At 49.2% G+C, this 17800-nt stretch overlaps 1 protein-coding gene across 1 annotated transcript in view; it reads right to left on the minus strand.

Annotated features, from left to right (window-relative positions):
- Positions 1 to 17800, minus strand: part of TMEM178B (transmembrane protein 178B) — a 354285-nt gene that overhangs the window by 22680 nt on the left and 313805 nt on the right. The window contains exon 3 of the mRNA XM_036863703.1: positions 10955 to 11092. Within this exon, the coding sequence (XP_036719598.1) occupies positions 10955 to 11092 (138 nt within the window). The remainder of the gene's footprint in view (positions 1 to 10954; positions 11093 to 17800) is intronic.

Raw genomic sequence — 17800 nt, forward strand, 5'->3', positions numbered from 1 at the left:
TGTCAGCGTCCCAGCCTGAGTCTCGACTGTGTCTGAGCACATCTGTACTGGTGGAGACAGGCCAGCCAGGAATGCACCAAGGCTGTGGAGAAATCACTCATCCTGAGTGGACCCCAAATCATCCACCCACACCCAGCCTAGACGCTGAACCATAACCACACGTTACCATCTATAGTAACCTAACTCTGCTATTCCCTCCTTTACACCTTTACACTTCTGGGTCTGCCCTGCCCACGCAAGTGGTTTGATTGCATTACAGGAACTTCCTGCGAGATCCATCAACTCTTCCATTTAAAGCATCAGTAGACAGTGTGAGCTCTAAGACTTCTTCAACCCTGCTGTTTCCATTGATCTTGGACATTATCAGTATTCTCACCCAATCTTAATCAAAGACCTGGCATAGAAACAAAGGCCTTAAACCAAGCTTCCAATTCTCAATAAATCCCAAGCTTACCTTCCCCCTCTCAGATCCTGCCAGTTTTGGAAGGTGCTGTTCTCCCTGATGGCAGTAAGCAATGAACTCAGTCTAGTCTTATTAGCGGGTTGTGCTGGCAATGTTTGCGGAGCCAGCTTTTGACCTGAGGCACGGGGGAACACACATTCTGTGTGATTATTCAGTCATCAGAGACGAGGGGTGATTTTAAGCACAGTAGACTCAGCCTGAGTTAGGGAGAAGGAGAGCTGCATGCAAAATAGGGAGAAGACCTGAGTTCTCAAGCTCTCTGCGAGCCCCTGTAGCAAAAGGCTGTGGTGCCCCGGGATCGGGGAGTCTGGGTGTGGAACAGTTCTGGAGGCAGAGGCGGCTTTGTGGGCATGCCACCTGAGCAGCTGTGTGCTTACGTTAATGCTCTGCTGTTGTCACCCTGAAACTCTTAATAATGTTTGAATTAGGAGTCCAAGTTTTCATTTTACACTGGGCCCCACCAATTATGTTGCTGGTCTTGACTGGAACGGAAGCACGCTACCGGGTGTGTGGCAATGCAACACCTTCAGGGGGCGCGTGGCAGTCCCCCTACCCTGACCTGGCCACCCCAGGCATAGATACCATGCCCTCACTCACTGGAACTGGGCATGGCAGGTTGAAGAAGCCCCAGCTATAGGTACCCCTGAAGGGAGCCAGACCACTGATAAAAGTCACACAATATCAAGTGATCGCCCAGGGGAGAACCCCAGAGCAATGTGGAAACAGAGAGAGGGCAGGGCAGAATCAATCGAACCCAGCCCATGGCCTCCAAGGCCCTACACAATCTACCCAGCTTTGGGCAATACCTCCATCTCACTCTGCTCCTGTCACAAGCCTCTTCTTGCTCAACTTCTTCAGACCCAACAGGCTCATTCTCATCCCAGGTCCCCTGCGCTTGCTGTTCTTTTTGCAGGGACTGATCTTGCCCAAGTCCTCCTATAGCTCACCACCTCCCTTCATTCAAGCCTCTGTTCACTGTTACCACCTCTGAGAGGCCTCCGTGCCCACCCACTGGCCCCTCATCTACAATAATGCCCCCCAGAACTCCCTATCTTCCTCCTAGCTTAATTTTTCTCCATAGTTCTCATCCCCTGACATCAGGTCGTGTATTTATGATACTTGCTTCTTGTCTGTTTCTCCAGCTAGAATGTAAGCTTCATGAGGACTTGATCCTATCCCCTACTACAGCCCAAGTGCTTAAACAGTGTCTGGAACATAATAGGCTATCAATAGAGAATGAATGGATGAATGAATGAATGGGTAGGGTGGTGATTAGCCAGAGAAACAGTATCTGTTCGAGCAATTCCGTCTTCATCACCCCGTAGCGTGTGTGTCTGCGTGGTGCTGGTGGTCGTGGTATGGGGCTGCTTAAAGCAAAGTGTCCCTGAAGGTGGTTGTTTAAAAAAAGAAGCATCTCAGTAGTAAAAATAATAACATCGAGAAATTTATTGAGAACAATGGCAGGCATTGTTCTAATCCTTTTACATGAGTGAACTATAATTTTCACTACTAGGCCTCAAGTGGGTACTATTATTAGTCCTGTGTTATAGGTGAGAAAATTGAAGCAACACATGAAAGGCAGTTAAGTAACATTCCCAGTGTCACACGGCTAATCCAAGACTCCTTTGGTCCTCGACTGGTTCTCCCTGATAAAACCGTAAGTCTCCCTTTTAGCTGGATGATTCTACTTCCTGAAGAAGGACTTTAACCCCCAGTCAGGTAGCAGGGAATGGAAGGTGGCTCAGGGCAAGTGTGGGCAGGGACATCCGAGACGAGAGTTGGTTCTTCCCAAACCACCGACCACCCTCCCCCCGCTTTCCATTTCTTTCCAGAGTCTGCTCTGTCATAGCCTCTGCCCTGGAGACTATGTAGCAGTGTGGCTTTGTTGAGTGTTTGGTGGGCAGGTTATAGGTCATTCTGGCATGGCCTTCACTGACCAGATTGGGGTTTACAGGGCCAGGGCTGCTTACTATTTTCCTCCGAAGTGCAAATCTATAACAGAGGCAGGTCCCACTGGGTGGCAAGGGTGAAACTGCTTTGAGGTCTATTTCAACTCTTAAGGCAGAAATGAAGCCCCACCCCCGCTGTCCGGGTTGCTGGAGTGATCAGTCCTGGCCACTGGTTCTACGTTAGGCAAGCATGGATGTTATTTCCTATCCCTCCTGACAATGTGTCTCCTCCCCCAAAGGTCTTTGTTTTGAATGTAATTATCAAGTGCTAATACATATTCAAACATGCACCTTCCAAAAGGCAAGACATACCCCAGGGCAGGAAGTAGTCTGTGAATTCCCACTTAGGATTTTGAAAGAAAGACTGTAAGACAGAAAAGTCAAGAGAAGAGTTGTGATGTTCTAGTGAAATCCTGCAGGAAACTATAAAAGCCGTTTAGCGGGGTAGGTAGATGGGCTTTATGCCCTCGTTTGGTCATGATAGATTATGGACTCTCTTCTGCCTATTGGAATGGATTTCACTTGGGGTACACGTGTAATACGAACTACCACTTTACTACCATTTACATATAATAGTAATAGCTATTATTTACTGAGGGTTTCTTATAAGCTTGCATCATGTTAAGTCATTGGCTTACTGATTCTACTTTCCCTCCCTAGAATAGTATCTAACTTATGTGGTCGCCCTTCTCTTACCCACGAGTCATGAATTTCGAGGCACAGTCCCTACTGGACTTATAGAAATGCAGCCCTAGTCACATTTCTGAGCGCGGCTGGAGCTCGGAAGGACAGTAAGGAGAAACGGATGGATGTTGTCCTACTTCACAGCGTCCCTAAAATCACTCTACTGCCTGAAAGAAACAGTCACCCAGTCAAGACACCCATGCCTTGGCCTTTTCATTTTAGGTTTGTAGGTTTTCATAATTGCTGGGCCTTTATCAAGGTCTTTGTCTACCAGAAGAGGGGTATCCGGGGGTTCCCCACACAGCTGAACTGCTCTCTGGTGAGCCTGGCGGAGGGGGAGCCATTTGGCATCACTGGTTTGCAAATGACTGCAATCACCCAAAGTGGATAGCTTGAGCTTCTTTGGGGCACTCTCTTTGCTCTCCTGACTGACTGGGAAGGTAGAAAATGTTACACTGATCACAGGTGGGAGGAAAAGGACCTTACCACCTGTGCCCTCAATTCTGGCCACTGTCTCCTCCATATGCCCCTTCGTGCTCTGAGAAGGGAGGAATAGAAAGGGAATAGAGCAAGATTCTGGGACTGGCACCTGCTTAGAAGCACAGAATTGGAGCTGTGCTAGTGTGGGAAGACGTGTGTGGCGCAGGGGGTCAGGGGGATCTCCATCACGAGGAGCTGAAAGCAGATGCACAAGGATGGGCTGCGAGGATCCAGGCTGGTGTCACGGGCTGGGCTCTGGCTCCAGTTCTGCCACTCACTAGACTGGATGACCTCGGACAACGGACACAACTACTCTTATCTGGAAACACAAGAAGGTTGAACTGGATGGTCTCTAAGGCCCCTGCCATTTCTAACATTCTAGGATTCCAAATTAAAGGCAGAAAGTTCTTCATGAGGTCATGTATAATTCATATCCTACATCCAAAAGGAATCTGGGACAGACCCCAGGACTATTCAAACAAAGATAAAAAGAGAATAAGGAGCCCCATGGAAGAAGAGCTCAGACCAAGAACAGAAGATAAGACAGGCTAATTTCTTGAAGGACTGCTGCTCTATCAAGAAAAAACAAAACACTTTCTCTGTTGTACATAATTCCCTTTTCTGATACATGCATTCAACAGATATTTGAGGCTGCAGACACTGTTCCAGACACAGGGGGTGCCTTGGAGAATAAGGCAAAGTTCTGGAGCTCTTGGAGCTGACATCTATGTTGGTGGTGGGAAGTGCGCAGTGGGAGGCAATGAAAAAATACAAAATGTTAGAAACACTGCAGACACCTAGTGTCCAGATCTTGGTTTCTAATACCATTCTCCAATAAAAGGAACCAGGTTCCTTGAAGAAGTGGCCGGTTCTAAGACTGGGGCAGGAAATACACGAGATGAGCCTGGAGCTCCTTGTAGTGCCCAAAACTAAGGAAGTACTCACAAAAAGCCAAAGCAAAACCCCACATGGATAAGAGTACACCAAAGGGGCACAGGGGCCAACCTAAAGAGCTCCCAGTGGCCAAAGCCGGAACTGGACAACAAATATAGTACTGAATTATGACCCAAAGTATAAAATAAACATTCACGAGTCCACATTGATATAAATAAATGATTGAATCAATTAATAAACAGGGAAGAAGAGACAAATCTCCTGGGCAGAAGAATTCCAAATAATTTATGTAGCTGCTCTACCCTAAAGGAGGAGAAACATAACCCCCGACTCCTTAGGTGTGGGCTGTGCCTAGTGACTTCCTTCCAAAGAGGACAGTATGGAAACAGGGGAAAAAAGAGTAACTTTACAGTAGAGAAACTTGACACATACTCCTTCAGCCAGGTGATGAAGGGTAATAGTGATAGTATGTATCCTTGAAATGATGTGATGAAAATGGCGCTTCACCTGTGTGATCTTCCTCCCCAAACCCATAACCCAGTCTAATCACGAGAAGAACATCAGACAAGTTCCAACAGAGGAGCATCCTACAATACGGATGACCAGTACTCTTCAAGTACTCAACTGTCAAGGTCATTAAAAATAAGGAAAGTCTGAGAAATTGTCACAGAAAGAGGAGACCAAGGAAACATGACAACTAAATGTAACGGGGGATCCTGGATGGTCCAGGAACAGAAAAAGGATATCAGGTAAAACTTAGAATCTAAGTAACTATGGACACTAATTAATAACAATGTACCAATATTTATTCATTAATTGCAATAAATGTACTGTACTAATGTAAGATGTTAATAATAGGGAAAACTGTGTGCAAGGGCAAAGGGTAATATGGGAATTCTCTGTACTATCTGCTCAGTTTTTCTGTAAACCTAAAACTGTTCCAAAAAAGAAAGTCTATTTAAAAAAAAGAATCTGAAGGTCAGAGATGGAAGAAGTCAGAGACTCTCTTCTCCTGCTGGCTTTGTGTAAGTAAGCTTCCCTGAGTCCTACAGCTGCAGGGAACGAATTCTGCCAACAGCATCATAATCTTGGAAGAGGATCCTGGCCTCAGACGAGACCCCAGTGCTGGTTGATACCTGGACTGCAGTTTTGTGAGACCCTGAGCAGAGAACCCAGTTAAGCCTGCCTGGAATTCTGATTCATGGAAACTGTGAGGTAACAAATGTTTGTTTTAAGCTGCTTAAAAAAAAAAAAAAAAGCAACCAAAACACATCAACAATAAACATGTCATAAAGTAGTGGGTGTGCTGCAGAAAATTTAATTAATTAAAATGTAGAGAGCAACTGGGTAGCTTTGTTAAATTGGGTGGTCGAGGAAGCCCTCTCTGAGGGGGTGACTTTTCAGTTGGAATCTGAATCCTAAGCGGAGCCAGTCATGAGGCATTGGCAGGGAAAGCACTGTGGGCAAAGCTATCAGGCTGCTCCACAGCCTTGAAGTAAAACTGTGTGTGTACCGGGAGAGAGGCAGCCTGTGTGGCTGGAATGACATGAGCGTAGGGGAAAGAATAGGAAAGGAGGTGGGGGAGGTAGAATGAGCCAGATTACATAGGGTTTCCTCCGTGGACTGAATGTTTGCGTGCCCCCAAATTCATATGTTGAAATGCTAACCCCCGAGACTTTGGTATTAAATGGAGGGGCCTTTGGGAGGTGATTAGGTCATGAGGGTGGTGCCCTCGTGAATGGCATTAGTGACCTTATAAAAGAGGCCCCAGGGCTTCCCTGGTGATGCAGTGGTTAGGAACCTGCCTGCCAATGCAGGGGACACGGGCTCAAGCCCTGGTCCGGGAGGATCCCACATGCTGTGGAGCAACTAAGCCCGTGCGCCACAACTACTGTGCCTGTGTTCTAGAGCCCACGAGCCACAACTACTGAGCCTGCATGCCACAACTACTGAAGCCCACGCGCTCTAGGGCCCACATGCCGCAGCTACTGAGACCGTATGCCTAGAGCCCGTGTTCCGCAACAAGAGAAACCACCGCAATGAGAAGTCCGCGCACTGCAACAAAGAGTAGCCCCCGCTCGTCGCAACTAGAGAAAGCCTGCACATAGCAACAAAGACCCAATGCAGCCAAAAATAAATAAATTTAAAATAAATCAAAGAGGCCCCAGAGAGTTCCCTTGGCCGTGCCACCATATGAGAACACACAAGAAGGTACCATCTATGACATCTATGAACCAGAAGGCAGGTTCTCACCAGACACCGAATCTGCCAGTGCCTTGATCTTGGACTTCCCAGACTCCAGGACAGCAAGAAATAAATTTCTGTTCTTTATAAGCCACCCAGTGTCTGGTATTTTGTTATAGCAGCCCAAGCTATCTAAGATAGCTTCTAAAGAAGGGTAAAGAGTTTGGATTTTAAGTTCAAGTGTAAGCTTTTTGAGCATTGGTAGATGAGTGAATATTTGAGTTATAGTTTCAAAAATATTATGCCAACTGCCCTGTGAAGGACTGACTGCCGGGTGCCAGAGTCTAGATAGGAGGCTCCAGCATTAGCCTAGATGAAAGCTCACGGCAGAGATGACGGATGCCTTCCAAGAGTGGGAGGACGAGGACGTGTGAGGGGGTGCTGAGGGGCGGGGCATGGGTGTTAGATGTTCACACCCATCTTGTGGATCTGTGTCCATGAGGTGGCTCTAGGTTCGCCCGGCGAGTGAATTACAAGTAATCGTAGGAGTCACATGCTCCCTGCCACACTGCCCTGCCCCCATGTCATCCTGTCCCCGTGCTTCTGAATCTCACGGATGATGCATCCGGACACTTGTTTCTGGCAGTTGCACCCAAACGCTGTTGTACCACTCTGGGCTAGATTCTCCCCTGGAGGCCATGCCAAAGGGGAAACTGGATCCCACTCACCACCCGCAGCCTCCTGACCCCACAGAGCTGCCATACTTAACTAATTGCCTCCTCTGCGTTGAGCGTTAATCAAACAATTTGTTGCTAGTCATCTCACGAGGCGCGGGGTGCCCTCTCTTTAACCCCGGAAATAGTTAAATCGAGAAAAGAGAAGTGCCCAGTGTGGGTCACCTCCTTTCATGTGGGAACAGAGAAGAGGTTATCAATAGAACTCTTCTGTGTGTATTTCAGCCTCAGCCGGTTCATCTAAAGTCAACTGCAATTCCATCTTCCGACCCTTGACTTTAAATTTACCTTTTCCGCTCTTGCCAACCCCTCCTTTTCAGCCGCTCACCACACCCACACCCGGCCAGCACTGCGGCAGTTGGTGCCCACCACCTTTCTCACTTGCTGCCCAGTCTAACCCCTTGGGCCGTAGTCTGTGCTCAGTTACGGGTGCCTGAAATGCCAATCTGGGTGAAAGGTAAGGCCGTGGGACCTTCTGGTCACAAATATCTACAGTCTGAGTGACTGCTCTGCCGTGCTCATGAGGTGGCTGTCACAGGTAGCTGACTCTCCAAGCCCTTCAAAGGTCAGCCCTAGAAGATGAACTCCTGGAGGGCAGGCAGCCGTCGGGCTCTGGGAGGGGTTGATGCTGACGTGTCTCTTTCTGACACACGGGGTTCTACAGGACAAGACTTCCTTTTGGGCTTGGCACCCAACCTCTCAGCAGCTCTCGGCGCTGAGGAGGGATGGGGGAGGCACAGCTTCTACAGAGTCTGCTTCCTCCCAGGCTCCAACTAAACCACACTCATGGGGTCAGCAGGCGGCAGCTGCCCTGGGCATTGGGAACCCCTGAAACTGTGTCAGGCCTCCTTGGAAAGGGCACTAATTTGAAAAGGAAGAGGGTGCCCTCCCCCACCTAGAGCTTTATCTTCCCCAAAAGACCAGGGTTCAAGGGATCAGCTCTTAGCGGCTTTGTCCTTCTTCCTCTCCTACTGGGGCCTCTCTGATGGTACCCATGAGGTGTGTGGACACCACTTCCCTCCTCAGCCTCCTTGGGGGGAGGACAGTTCTACCTATGGACACAGGTAACAGAGCCCCATGGTGGATGAGATGGCTCCACTCCCACCAGAACAACGATCCCGTCAGGAAGAAACAGCTCTTAGGACAGCAGCTTCCCCAGAGTTCTTCTGGATGCTAACATTTTACTATGAACTATGGTTTTTCCATTAAAAAAAAAGAAAGGGAGTGCATGTGCTGGGGAAGTGGGTTTAGCTGGGACCCTCGGTGATCAGGGCTCGGATAGGCCTCCATAGTAATAATCGAAGCCCTGTGACAGCATTTCCCTGTCTGACGCTGCCTAAGGTAGTCATAAAACGGGGCGGAGGGGGGCCATCGGGGGAAGGAAGAAAACAAATCACGAGAGGTCTTGCCCAACTGATTCATCCCCAGAACATAACATTTCAGAGCTGGAGGGAAATTTACAGGTCATCTATTCCCCCAGCTCTCACCCCTTATTGAGGGTCATCCCCAGAAGTTCGGCTTGGATTGGTCTGGGGTGAGGCCCTAGCACCAGTACTTTTAAAAGTTCTGCAGGTGATTCGACTGTGTGGTGATTGAGAACCACTAACCAGGCAGAAGGGAAGCAACACCCTCACTCATTCCCTGTGGAGAGGGGCCTCAGGTCCCCAGTCCAGCCCAAGGGCTTTCAACTGGCGTCCCCAGAGCCCTAGGCTCCTGCGTGCTACCTTAGCAAATGGGGGACAGGGCTCCAGGCACCCTCCTGCCCCCCACTGTCTGCCCCACACCCTCTTCTGGGAGAGTTCCTACCCAGGGTCTCAGATGAGTGGGAAGTGTCCCAGGGACCCCCCCTCTTCAAGTCACAGTGATGTGTGGCCCGGCCTGGAAAGACCAGTGGGCCCATCACTCTGTCTTTCTCTGGAAGCTGTCAGAGTTGGAAGGCTTAGCACCTGGGCAGGATGTGAGCCAAGTGCCGGCCGGGAGAGGGGAACGTGCAGGGGATGACGATCACCTCGGAAGAGGCAGACATGAAAGAGTATCAGCTCCCAGGGCTCCTGGATTTCTGCTCTGCCCGAGGCCTGTTTGCTCAGCTTTTCTCCATCCCTGGGAGCCCTCTCTAGAGCCTTAGAAAAGCCCCGTTTTACTGGAGCCCACCTTTGTGCAACCACAAGAATCTTAGAGAGAACACTCACTACAAACAGAGCCACTCCACTTTTATCTTTTCACTTTTTGGGGTCCACGGAAGATTCTGACTGGAAGGTGGAAACAAAAAAGACTCCGTGCTGCTAACACCAAGTATGGAAATCCAGGGCCAAGTGTGACCCTCGCTTCAGTGAGGAGGACACCCGGGTGCAGAAAAGGTGGTGGGGCTGGTTTTGGGGGCCCCTGTCTCAGCGGGAGACCGGAAGGAGGGGTGAAGGAGCCACCCATGCCTCTCCGTCCCCAGCCTCTGCCCTAAGTGCCGGTGTGGGACCCACAGGGAGGCAGTGCTGGGCAGGGGGCAGCTTACTCTGATGGCAGAGGATCTGGGAGGCACAGGGTGTCTGTGCTTCGGGGGAACAAGGATAAACGGTCAGGCACGAGGCGGACCCCTGCAACTCTCCTCCGCCTCTCCCAACCCACAGCTCACTCACTAGCCCCCAGATCTCTCCGTCCCCCTAGGAGGACAGCCGCCTCCTTTCTCCAGCCGGACCCACTCCTCCACCTCCCGCCCCTGCCGAGACCCTGAGTCAGGCCAGTCACGTGGTGCCTGCCATCTACCTGACGGTGGTTTCCACGCATGGGACTCACTGTCCTTTGTCCCTGCGCATATTTCTAACTCCCTCTGTCCAAGCCCAATTCCCCCTCTTCCTAACTCCACGCAAGGCGTCCATCCACTTCTCCCCGAGGAGTGCCCTGTGATGGGCATTCCGACGTTAGCTTTGGCTTCAGACTGAGACTCAAACCAGGAGACCAAAAAGCACGTTTCAGCTCTTCAGGGAGAAAAGAGGCACGGGTAGATAGTGGATTAACTTTTACTTCCCGTGGATTGGAACCTATTCCCTCACAGCTATACAGCTCTGCTTATATACAGCCCTTTATAAGGGTGGGATTGGTTCTACGGCCCTGACAGTACACAGAGGGTAAGGGAGACATGTGACGAAGGTCTAGCCCTGTCTTACCACCTTTAGAGCCTCGTTTGGAAATGGGAGCAGCATTAAGACCCATAAATCAAGGGTAAAGGTAGGCTTTTGAAGGGGAAACCGCCCAGATAGCACCTGCCGCCCACCCCAAAGCATAGTATGTACAGTATGTGCATAAAACGCCCGAGTATCCCCTGGGTTCTCACTTGCCCCAGATCTGACACCTCTTTCAATGCCATCGCCGCAGTCTTTCCCACACCAGGTGGGCAGACGCCCGAGCGCAAGGACCAGCAGTGGAGAGTGGCTAAGAGGAGCTCAAAGCATGTTCGCTGAATGAGTGAATGAAAGGGCCCCGCCGAGCCTGGGCCTTCGTCCACACGCCCACCAGCCATTCTCTCGGAATCCCAGTAACCAGGACCCCCCCATCCCGCAGCCCCCAGGCCTTACCTCCCATGAGGAAGAGAAGCCCTGCCACATACTGCATCAGGCCTCGGTCCCAGCAGCAGCCCAGCACACCAATAATCCAGCCGAAGAGAATGATGGCCACCGCCATGCCCATGAAGCCGGCCGTCATCCTTCGCAGGTCTGCGGGGAAGCAGGCAGGCAACGTTAGCATCAGGGCCCGGAACTCAGGGTCCAGGGCACCCCGGCCCCGGGCGAGGGGGCAGGGAGGCGACCTGCCCTTTACAGACAGGGTGGTACAACCAAGCTTCCTTTGCAGAGGACAGAGCCCCCAGTGGTGACTGTCTCCTCGCGTGCAAACACATGCTGGGACAGCTTGGTCCGTAAGCACAGGGAGAGATCATCATCCTAAGAGCTGCCATTTCTTTTACGTCTCCTTTGGGCCAGGCACAGCACTGGTCTTCCCAAGGCTTCTCTCTCGACCTTCTACGATAGGTACTGTCTTTATCCCTATCTGAAAAACGGAGCAAGTTGCTGAAAGCCATAGAGTGAGTGGTAGGACAGGGCGACAAACCCCGATCTGTGCGGCTCCCCGGTCATAATCCAGCATTACTCACCTCTCCGGGCAGTGAGAACCAGACAAATGGACCGTTGGAGCTGGGCTGGGTCCTGGCAGTCTGGCTGCACCTGCCAAGGACTCCCTCCCTTCCCTCCAGGGTTCGCTGGTCTCCCAGGAGGTCAGGTGTGAGCATGAAGCTGCCGGTAGCATCGCTTTCCTCCTTCTCCAGCCCAGCCCCCAGGGGCTCAGCTTCCCTTGCACGTGAGGTTGCAGGGTGGGCACCACGCTTCCTGCTCTCAGACTGTACCCCCGAGGAAGCTTCCTCAGGTCAACCCGGTTTTCCAGATCAGGCCCTTCTCCGCTCCACGCCCCACTGACCCGCCAGACAAAGCCTGGCGTAGGCACAGGGGGGAGGAGGGCCGTCTGGAAAGGTGGTATTTTTAGCAGAAGGGAGAGGGCAGAGCTGCTGCCATGTCAGCCTCATTCAGCATCTCGCTCGGCTTGGCTTCCTGCCAGTTCCAGCCCCGCCCTCCGGTGCCTCCTCCACCCCACCCGCCTCACCCGCCTCCCCTGGAATCCGGCCTTCTCACCCCCTCCTGGGTAACACACCACGACGAAGGGGCTCCCAACAGGAGCCATTTGTCTGGGCCTCTGCCCTAAGGGGTGGGAGGTGGGGATTTCAGAGCAGCCTGGAGATCCCCCAGGCATTCCCTTCTCCTGGAGGAAGGGAGGGAGTGTGTGTGTGTGTGGTGTGTGTGATGCGGGGGACCAGACAGCAAACTATATCAATCCCCCCCTCCCCCCGCCTCGCATCCAAGCAAGCACGGACGCTCTCTTCTCATCCCCGGGAAACCAACACCCAGGTTTCCGTGGGGAGCACCTCACAGGCGTCACGTCCCCTCTTTGCCTCTCCCTCACTCCAGTGCAGAGCAAACAGAGGATCCCTGGCACAGTGTGGCTGGAGACCTCCTGCCCTCCCTGCCGCCGCCCTCACGCTGGAGACGGATGTGGTCCACGTGCCTTGTCCTCACACCGAAGACCACACACTGGCAGCCGCCTCCCCGCCCTCCAGGGAGGAAGCTGGTTGGGGGGTGGGAAGGAGAACAGCAGTGGAGCCTCCCCCTGAGGAGGCGGGGGGACCTGACAGGGCCCCGTCCCAGAGGCGGAAATGCACAGAGAGCCGGTTCCCGCTTTACTGAGCTCTCCTTGGTCCTTCCCAGCCCTGCTGACCCGGAGTGCCGGCCGCAGCCAGGTAGCCGTCACATCCGTCACTCTTTGCTTCCTCCACTCTCCACCGTAGTCAAGGGCAAGCAGGTGATGGGAATGGGAAAAGAGAGGTCAGGGTATTTTCAGTCTAAAGGAGATTTATATCCCCTTAAACAGGTCAGGAAATTTCTCTTCTATGCCCCTGTGAAACCAATGGTTCCCTTTTCAGTAACTGGAGGGTTTCTAGGAAGAATCTCGGCCGCTCTGCCAGCACTACAGAGGACAAACCTGCTGAAGCCCCAGAGCCCCTTCCTGCTGCACTTGGCCGGTACTGGTCCCTGGGCTGTGCAGACCCATGGGAGCAAAGGTACTGCCTGGGGGACTGAATGGAGAAGGGGTCCTGTAAGGTGTGCGCACTTGGGCCAGGGGTGGAAAAGTGGGCTGGGCAGGAAAAGAGAAATGCAAATTGTTAAAAAGAGGGAAGGGTACTGCTGCTGGTGGATGAAAGCAAAGTGCTTTACTTAGAAGAAAACAGAGCAAAAGGCAGGAAGGGAAATGGAGAGAGTAATTCCTCTTCCAAAAGTCCTGAGACAGATAATAGTCATCTGTGTCCCAGGTCAGGCAGGGCTGTGCCTCCAACACAGACTAGGTACACTCTGCTGTCTCCCAAAGGCTTGGTCAACAAAAGCTGAGGATCATGTTAAGTTGTTGATCTGGAAAGAAGGATGAAAACCAGAGGTCAGGTCTGAGTATTTTCACTGACCTGGGAGGATATTCACCATCACCCTGTGAGCCTGATTTTGCTAGAGCCATGCAAGTACAGCTGGTTATTTTGCCCTCAGACCCACATGGTAACTCAGGGCAGCTGCAGCAACAACTTATAAGGTAGGTAGGACAAGAAATATTCCTATTTTGCAGGATTTAAAGAAGTTAAATAATTTATTAACAGTCTCAAACCCGTGAACTAAAAAAAGGAGTGAGTTGGCTTATTGAGTTGTGTGGGAAAGTAAAGTTAAGATGTAATTAATGTATCTAGTATTTCTTCCTCCCAAATTAAGCCAGGATTATAGTTACAAGATTTTTTTTTTTAAGACAGAAATTCACACAGAAGGGGAAACTAGGAAAGGAGACAGCGGCAACAGAAGATTGGAAACCGTAAAGCTGAGAGACAGTGCAATTGCCTCAGCAGAACTGAAGAGCTAAGGTGAGAGCCAGCAGGGGGCAAGCTGAAAACCATCCTGCCAAATCCCCAAAAGGCTCAGGAACTGGCATCAAAAACCACCTTTGGATCAGGAAGTTAAGCAGAGGGGAGGGAGATAAAACAAGGATTTGGTACAAGTTGTTTGAGCTGGAACTAGAACCCTAGCTCCCCCCACCCACTCCACACCTCTGGGGCTACCCCCTTTCCCCTACCTCCCAGAGTGGAGTGGGCGTACTTAGGACTGGGGTTTGACAAGCTCAGGTGAGGGCTGGCCGGCACAGCTGAGGGTCATTATGCACAGAGCAAGTTGTCTGTGCACATACAGAATGTTGAATGCTTACCCTTGAGACCCCAGACCTCTTCTGCCTGGCTCTCAGAAGCAGACTGCCCTGCCTTTGCCCTATCGCCTGGAAGCTGGGAGAGACCTTTCTGGTGATGACCAGCACAAGAGAAAATATCTAGACACATTGTTACTGTGTGTTGCGAGGGAGGCACAAGCAGCCGCTCCAACCATCTACAGTGAAGCTTCCCATTGGCAAGCCCACCCCCGACTCAGGGCTTCCAGGCAGCCCCAAATACCTGAAAAGCTATAGCTTAAAGCTAAAAGCTATAAGCTGTGAGAAGAAGAGCTTAAGGAAACAAACTGCAGGGAAAAGAAACAATAATTAAAAATTATTACTGGGAAATGCCAATCAAAACCACAATGAGATACCACCTCATACCTGTCAGAATGGCCATCATCAAAAAGACCACAAATAACAAATGTTGGTGAGGATGTGGAGAAAAGGGAACCCTTGTGCACTGTTGGCGGCAATGCAAATTTGTGCAGCCACTGTGGAAAACAGTATGGAGGGTTCTCAAAAAACTAAAACTAGAACTACCCTATGACCCAGCAATTCCACTCCTGGGTATATATCCGAAAAAAACAAAAACACTAATTTGAAAAGATACATGTACCCCAGTGTACATAGCAGCATTATTTACAATTGCCAAGATATGGAAGCAACCTAAATGTCCATCAACAGATGAATAAAGAAAATGTGATATATATGTTTATACACACACACACAATGGAATACTACTCAGTATCCTATAAAAAAAATAACAAAATTTTGCCATTTGCAGCAACATGGATGGACTTGGAGGGCATTATGCTAAATGAAACAAGCCAGACAGAGAAAGACAAATACTGTATGACATCACTTATATGCGGAATCTAAAAAATACAACAAACTAGTGAATATAACAAAAAAGAAGCAGACTCACAGATACAGAGAACAAACTAGTGCTTATCAGTGGGGGATGGGAGGGGGAATACAGGGGTGAGGGTGGGAGAAACAAACTACTGGGTGTAAGATAAGCTCAAGGATGTATTGTACAACATGGGGAATATAGCCAATATTTCGTAATAACTGTAAATGGAAAGTAATCTTTAAGAATTGTATGAAAAATTTTTAAAATAAATTTAAAAATTATTAATATCCCCAAGAGACAAGAGAAGAAACATACTTTGCCTCCATGAAATAAGAACAGGATACTAATGAAAAGAACTCTCTGAAGAACAAAACTAACACCTTATAATAATGGGATCAAAATCATTGAAATTAATATTATAAAACCAATTCCAGTTTATGGATTCACAGTCCTATCTTGTTCCAAAAGATTTAGGAGTCTTACAAAATGCACACAGTATAACAGGATAAAAATAATCAATAAGGAAATGAAGGAAAGAGAAAATAAAAAAATAAAAGATGAAGCCAGATATCACATTCATACACAAAATTTGGTCCACGATGTCCTTAGAAAGGTTATTATAGTCACCATATTTGGATTGAAGGCATTAGATATTATTTTGATTATCTTTAAATCTTTGTTGCTTTTTATTTGCATTTGAGAAAATCCCAAAGGCCACTCTGCCTATGGAATGACCCACATATAGATGGCCCCATTCCTGCCCATCTGCATTATCCCATGTGTCAATTTCATTTCCTTAGGAGTCAGAAACTGCCTTTTTTACTCTTTGTGATTGCTCACTGGGCTCACAGCAGTACTCTGCACCCAGGAATTTACATAGCTTGTACAGTTAACCCTTGAACAATGAGGGGAGTTGGGGCACCGATCCGCCGCACAGTGGAAAATCCATGTATAACTTATCATCGGCCCTCTGTACACTTAGCTTCTCTGAATCCACGGTTCTGCATCCATGGATTTAGTCAACTACGCATGTTGTGCTACTGTAGTATGTACTCTTGAAAAACACCCGCGAATAAGTGGACCCATGTAGTTCAAAACTGTGCTGTTCAAGGGTCAACTGTTATTTCTTTCCCCATCTTTTCCTGCCTTTTTGTAGAAAGAAGGAAGGAGGCAAGGAGGGAGGGAGGGAAGGAGGTGGAGGGGAAGGAAAGGAAAAGGAAAAGGAAAAGGAAAAAGAAAACCTAACTCAACTATCTGAAGCCATGGAAAAATATTATGCGGGGTCAGCCTAAGAATAATCCCCTGGGAAAGAACTTGGAATAGTGAGTTGGGCAGGCAAAGGCTGAGATAAAGAAAAATCTTTTCATGAATTGCGTTGGGTTTGAGTCTAATATCTGTATTCCACGACTGTAATGTTTGACATTCTAATGTTCGAAATGAGAAAGGTGCATTCTAAACTTTTTAGAAAAAGAATTTAGCTCAGTGCAGTGGAAAGGAGAGGGCAGAAGGGGGTGGACGATGAGGGCAGTGGAGGAAGAAAACCAGGAGCACCATTAAATAGAACCAGAAAAAAGCATTCTCCCTCGTGGAAAAATTTTTATTTTGAAGTTTACACTCCTATTAACATTTAAATTGAAAGGTATTGCTTGCAACTCTACATAGGAAACCAGGATATCTGCATTTAAATAAACACCACTCAGAGAAGGAAAATATATATGGGCTCTGAATTTCTTTCTATTTGCTCTTTAAAGAACTTGTACAAAAAAATTGATGAGGACTGGAATTTTCTTCTCATTAAAAAAACAGAGATGGTGAGGGTAAGTATGGGTTAGACCTTGCTGTGTCAGTAAAGACAGGAGATGGGGAGGGCAGACACTATATTAATGGTCCAGGGTGAAGAGTATGGCGAAACCAACAAGGTCATGGTCCTCTTCTGCTGGCCACGCGGGGCACCTCTGCCTGATATGAGCACTGCCTTGGCTACAAGGATGGAAGAGTGTCAGCTGCCCTGGGAGCTGGACATGCATTCACAAATTAATCAGTCCCTTTGGGGTTCAAGGTCACAAGAACTGGAGGGCAGAGCAAGGTGGTGAGGACAGAACTCAGTGCTTTTGCCCCAAGGGATCAGTCTGGAAGGTAAGGAGTGGAGAGAGATAGTTGGGCAATGAACATGTTAGCCGTGGGATCAACTCAGGACAAACTGATTCACAGGGGAAGGAATATTCCAGGAACCAATTACTGCACAGCAACCATCTCTGAAGGAAGTGGGGCTTGATTCTGGGTAACCACACAGAGATTCAACAGATGGGGATGCAAGCACGGATTCTTGGAATCAGGCTGCCCTGATTCAAACCCTGGCTCTGCCATGTACTGGCTGCGTGAACTTGAGCACGTTAGTCCCTCTCTCTGGATCTCAGTTTCCACATCTATAAGGGGAGGTTATAACAGTGCCTACCTTCAAAGGGTTATTAAGAGGATTAAATAAGTTATTATGTATAAACTGCTTAGAATAGTACCTGGCACAAAGCTAGAGCTGTACAAATGTAAATAGAAATGGAAGACACTTAAATTAAAGCAGTTCTCTTTTTTCATACACCACATCTCTCCCACGTGCTGTACAGGAGCATACAAGAGCTAAGCAGCACGTTGGGGTTAGCCCCTAATTAAGGATTTGGTACCCAGAGGGAACAGGTTTCTGGGGTCTATTCTTGCACCTCTCTCAGGTACCAGG

Source organism: Balaenoptera musculus, chromosome 9, assembly GCF_009873245.2.
Source record: "Balaenoptera musculus isolate JJ_BM4_2016_0621 chromosome 9, mBalMus1.pri.v3, whole genome shotgun sequence".
In the NCBI taxonomy this organism is placed as follows: domain Eukaryota; kingdom Metazoa; phylum Chordata; class Mammalia; order Artiodactyla; family Balaenopteridae; genus Balaenoptera; species Balaenoptera musculus.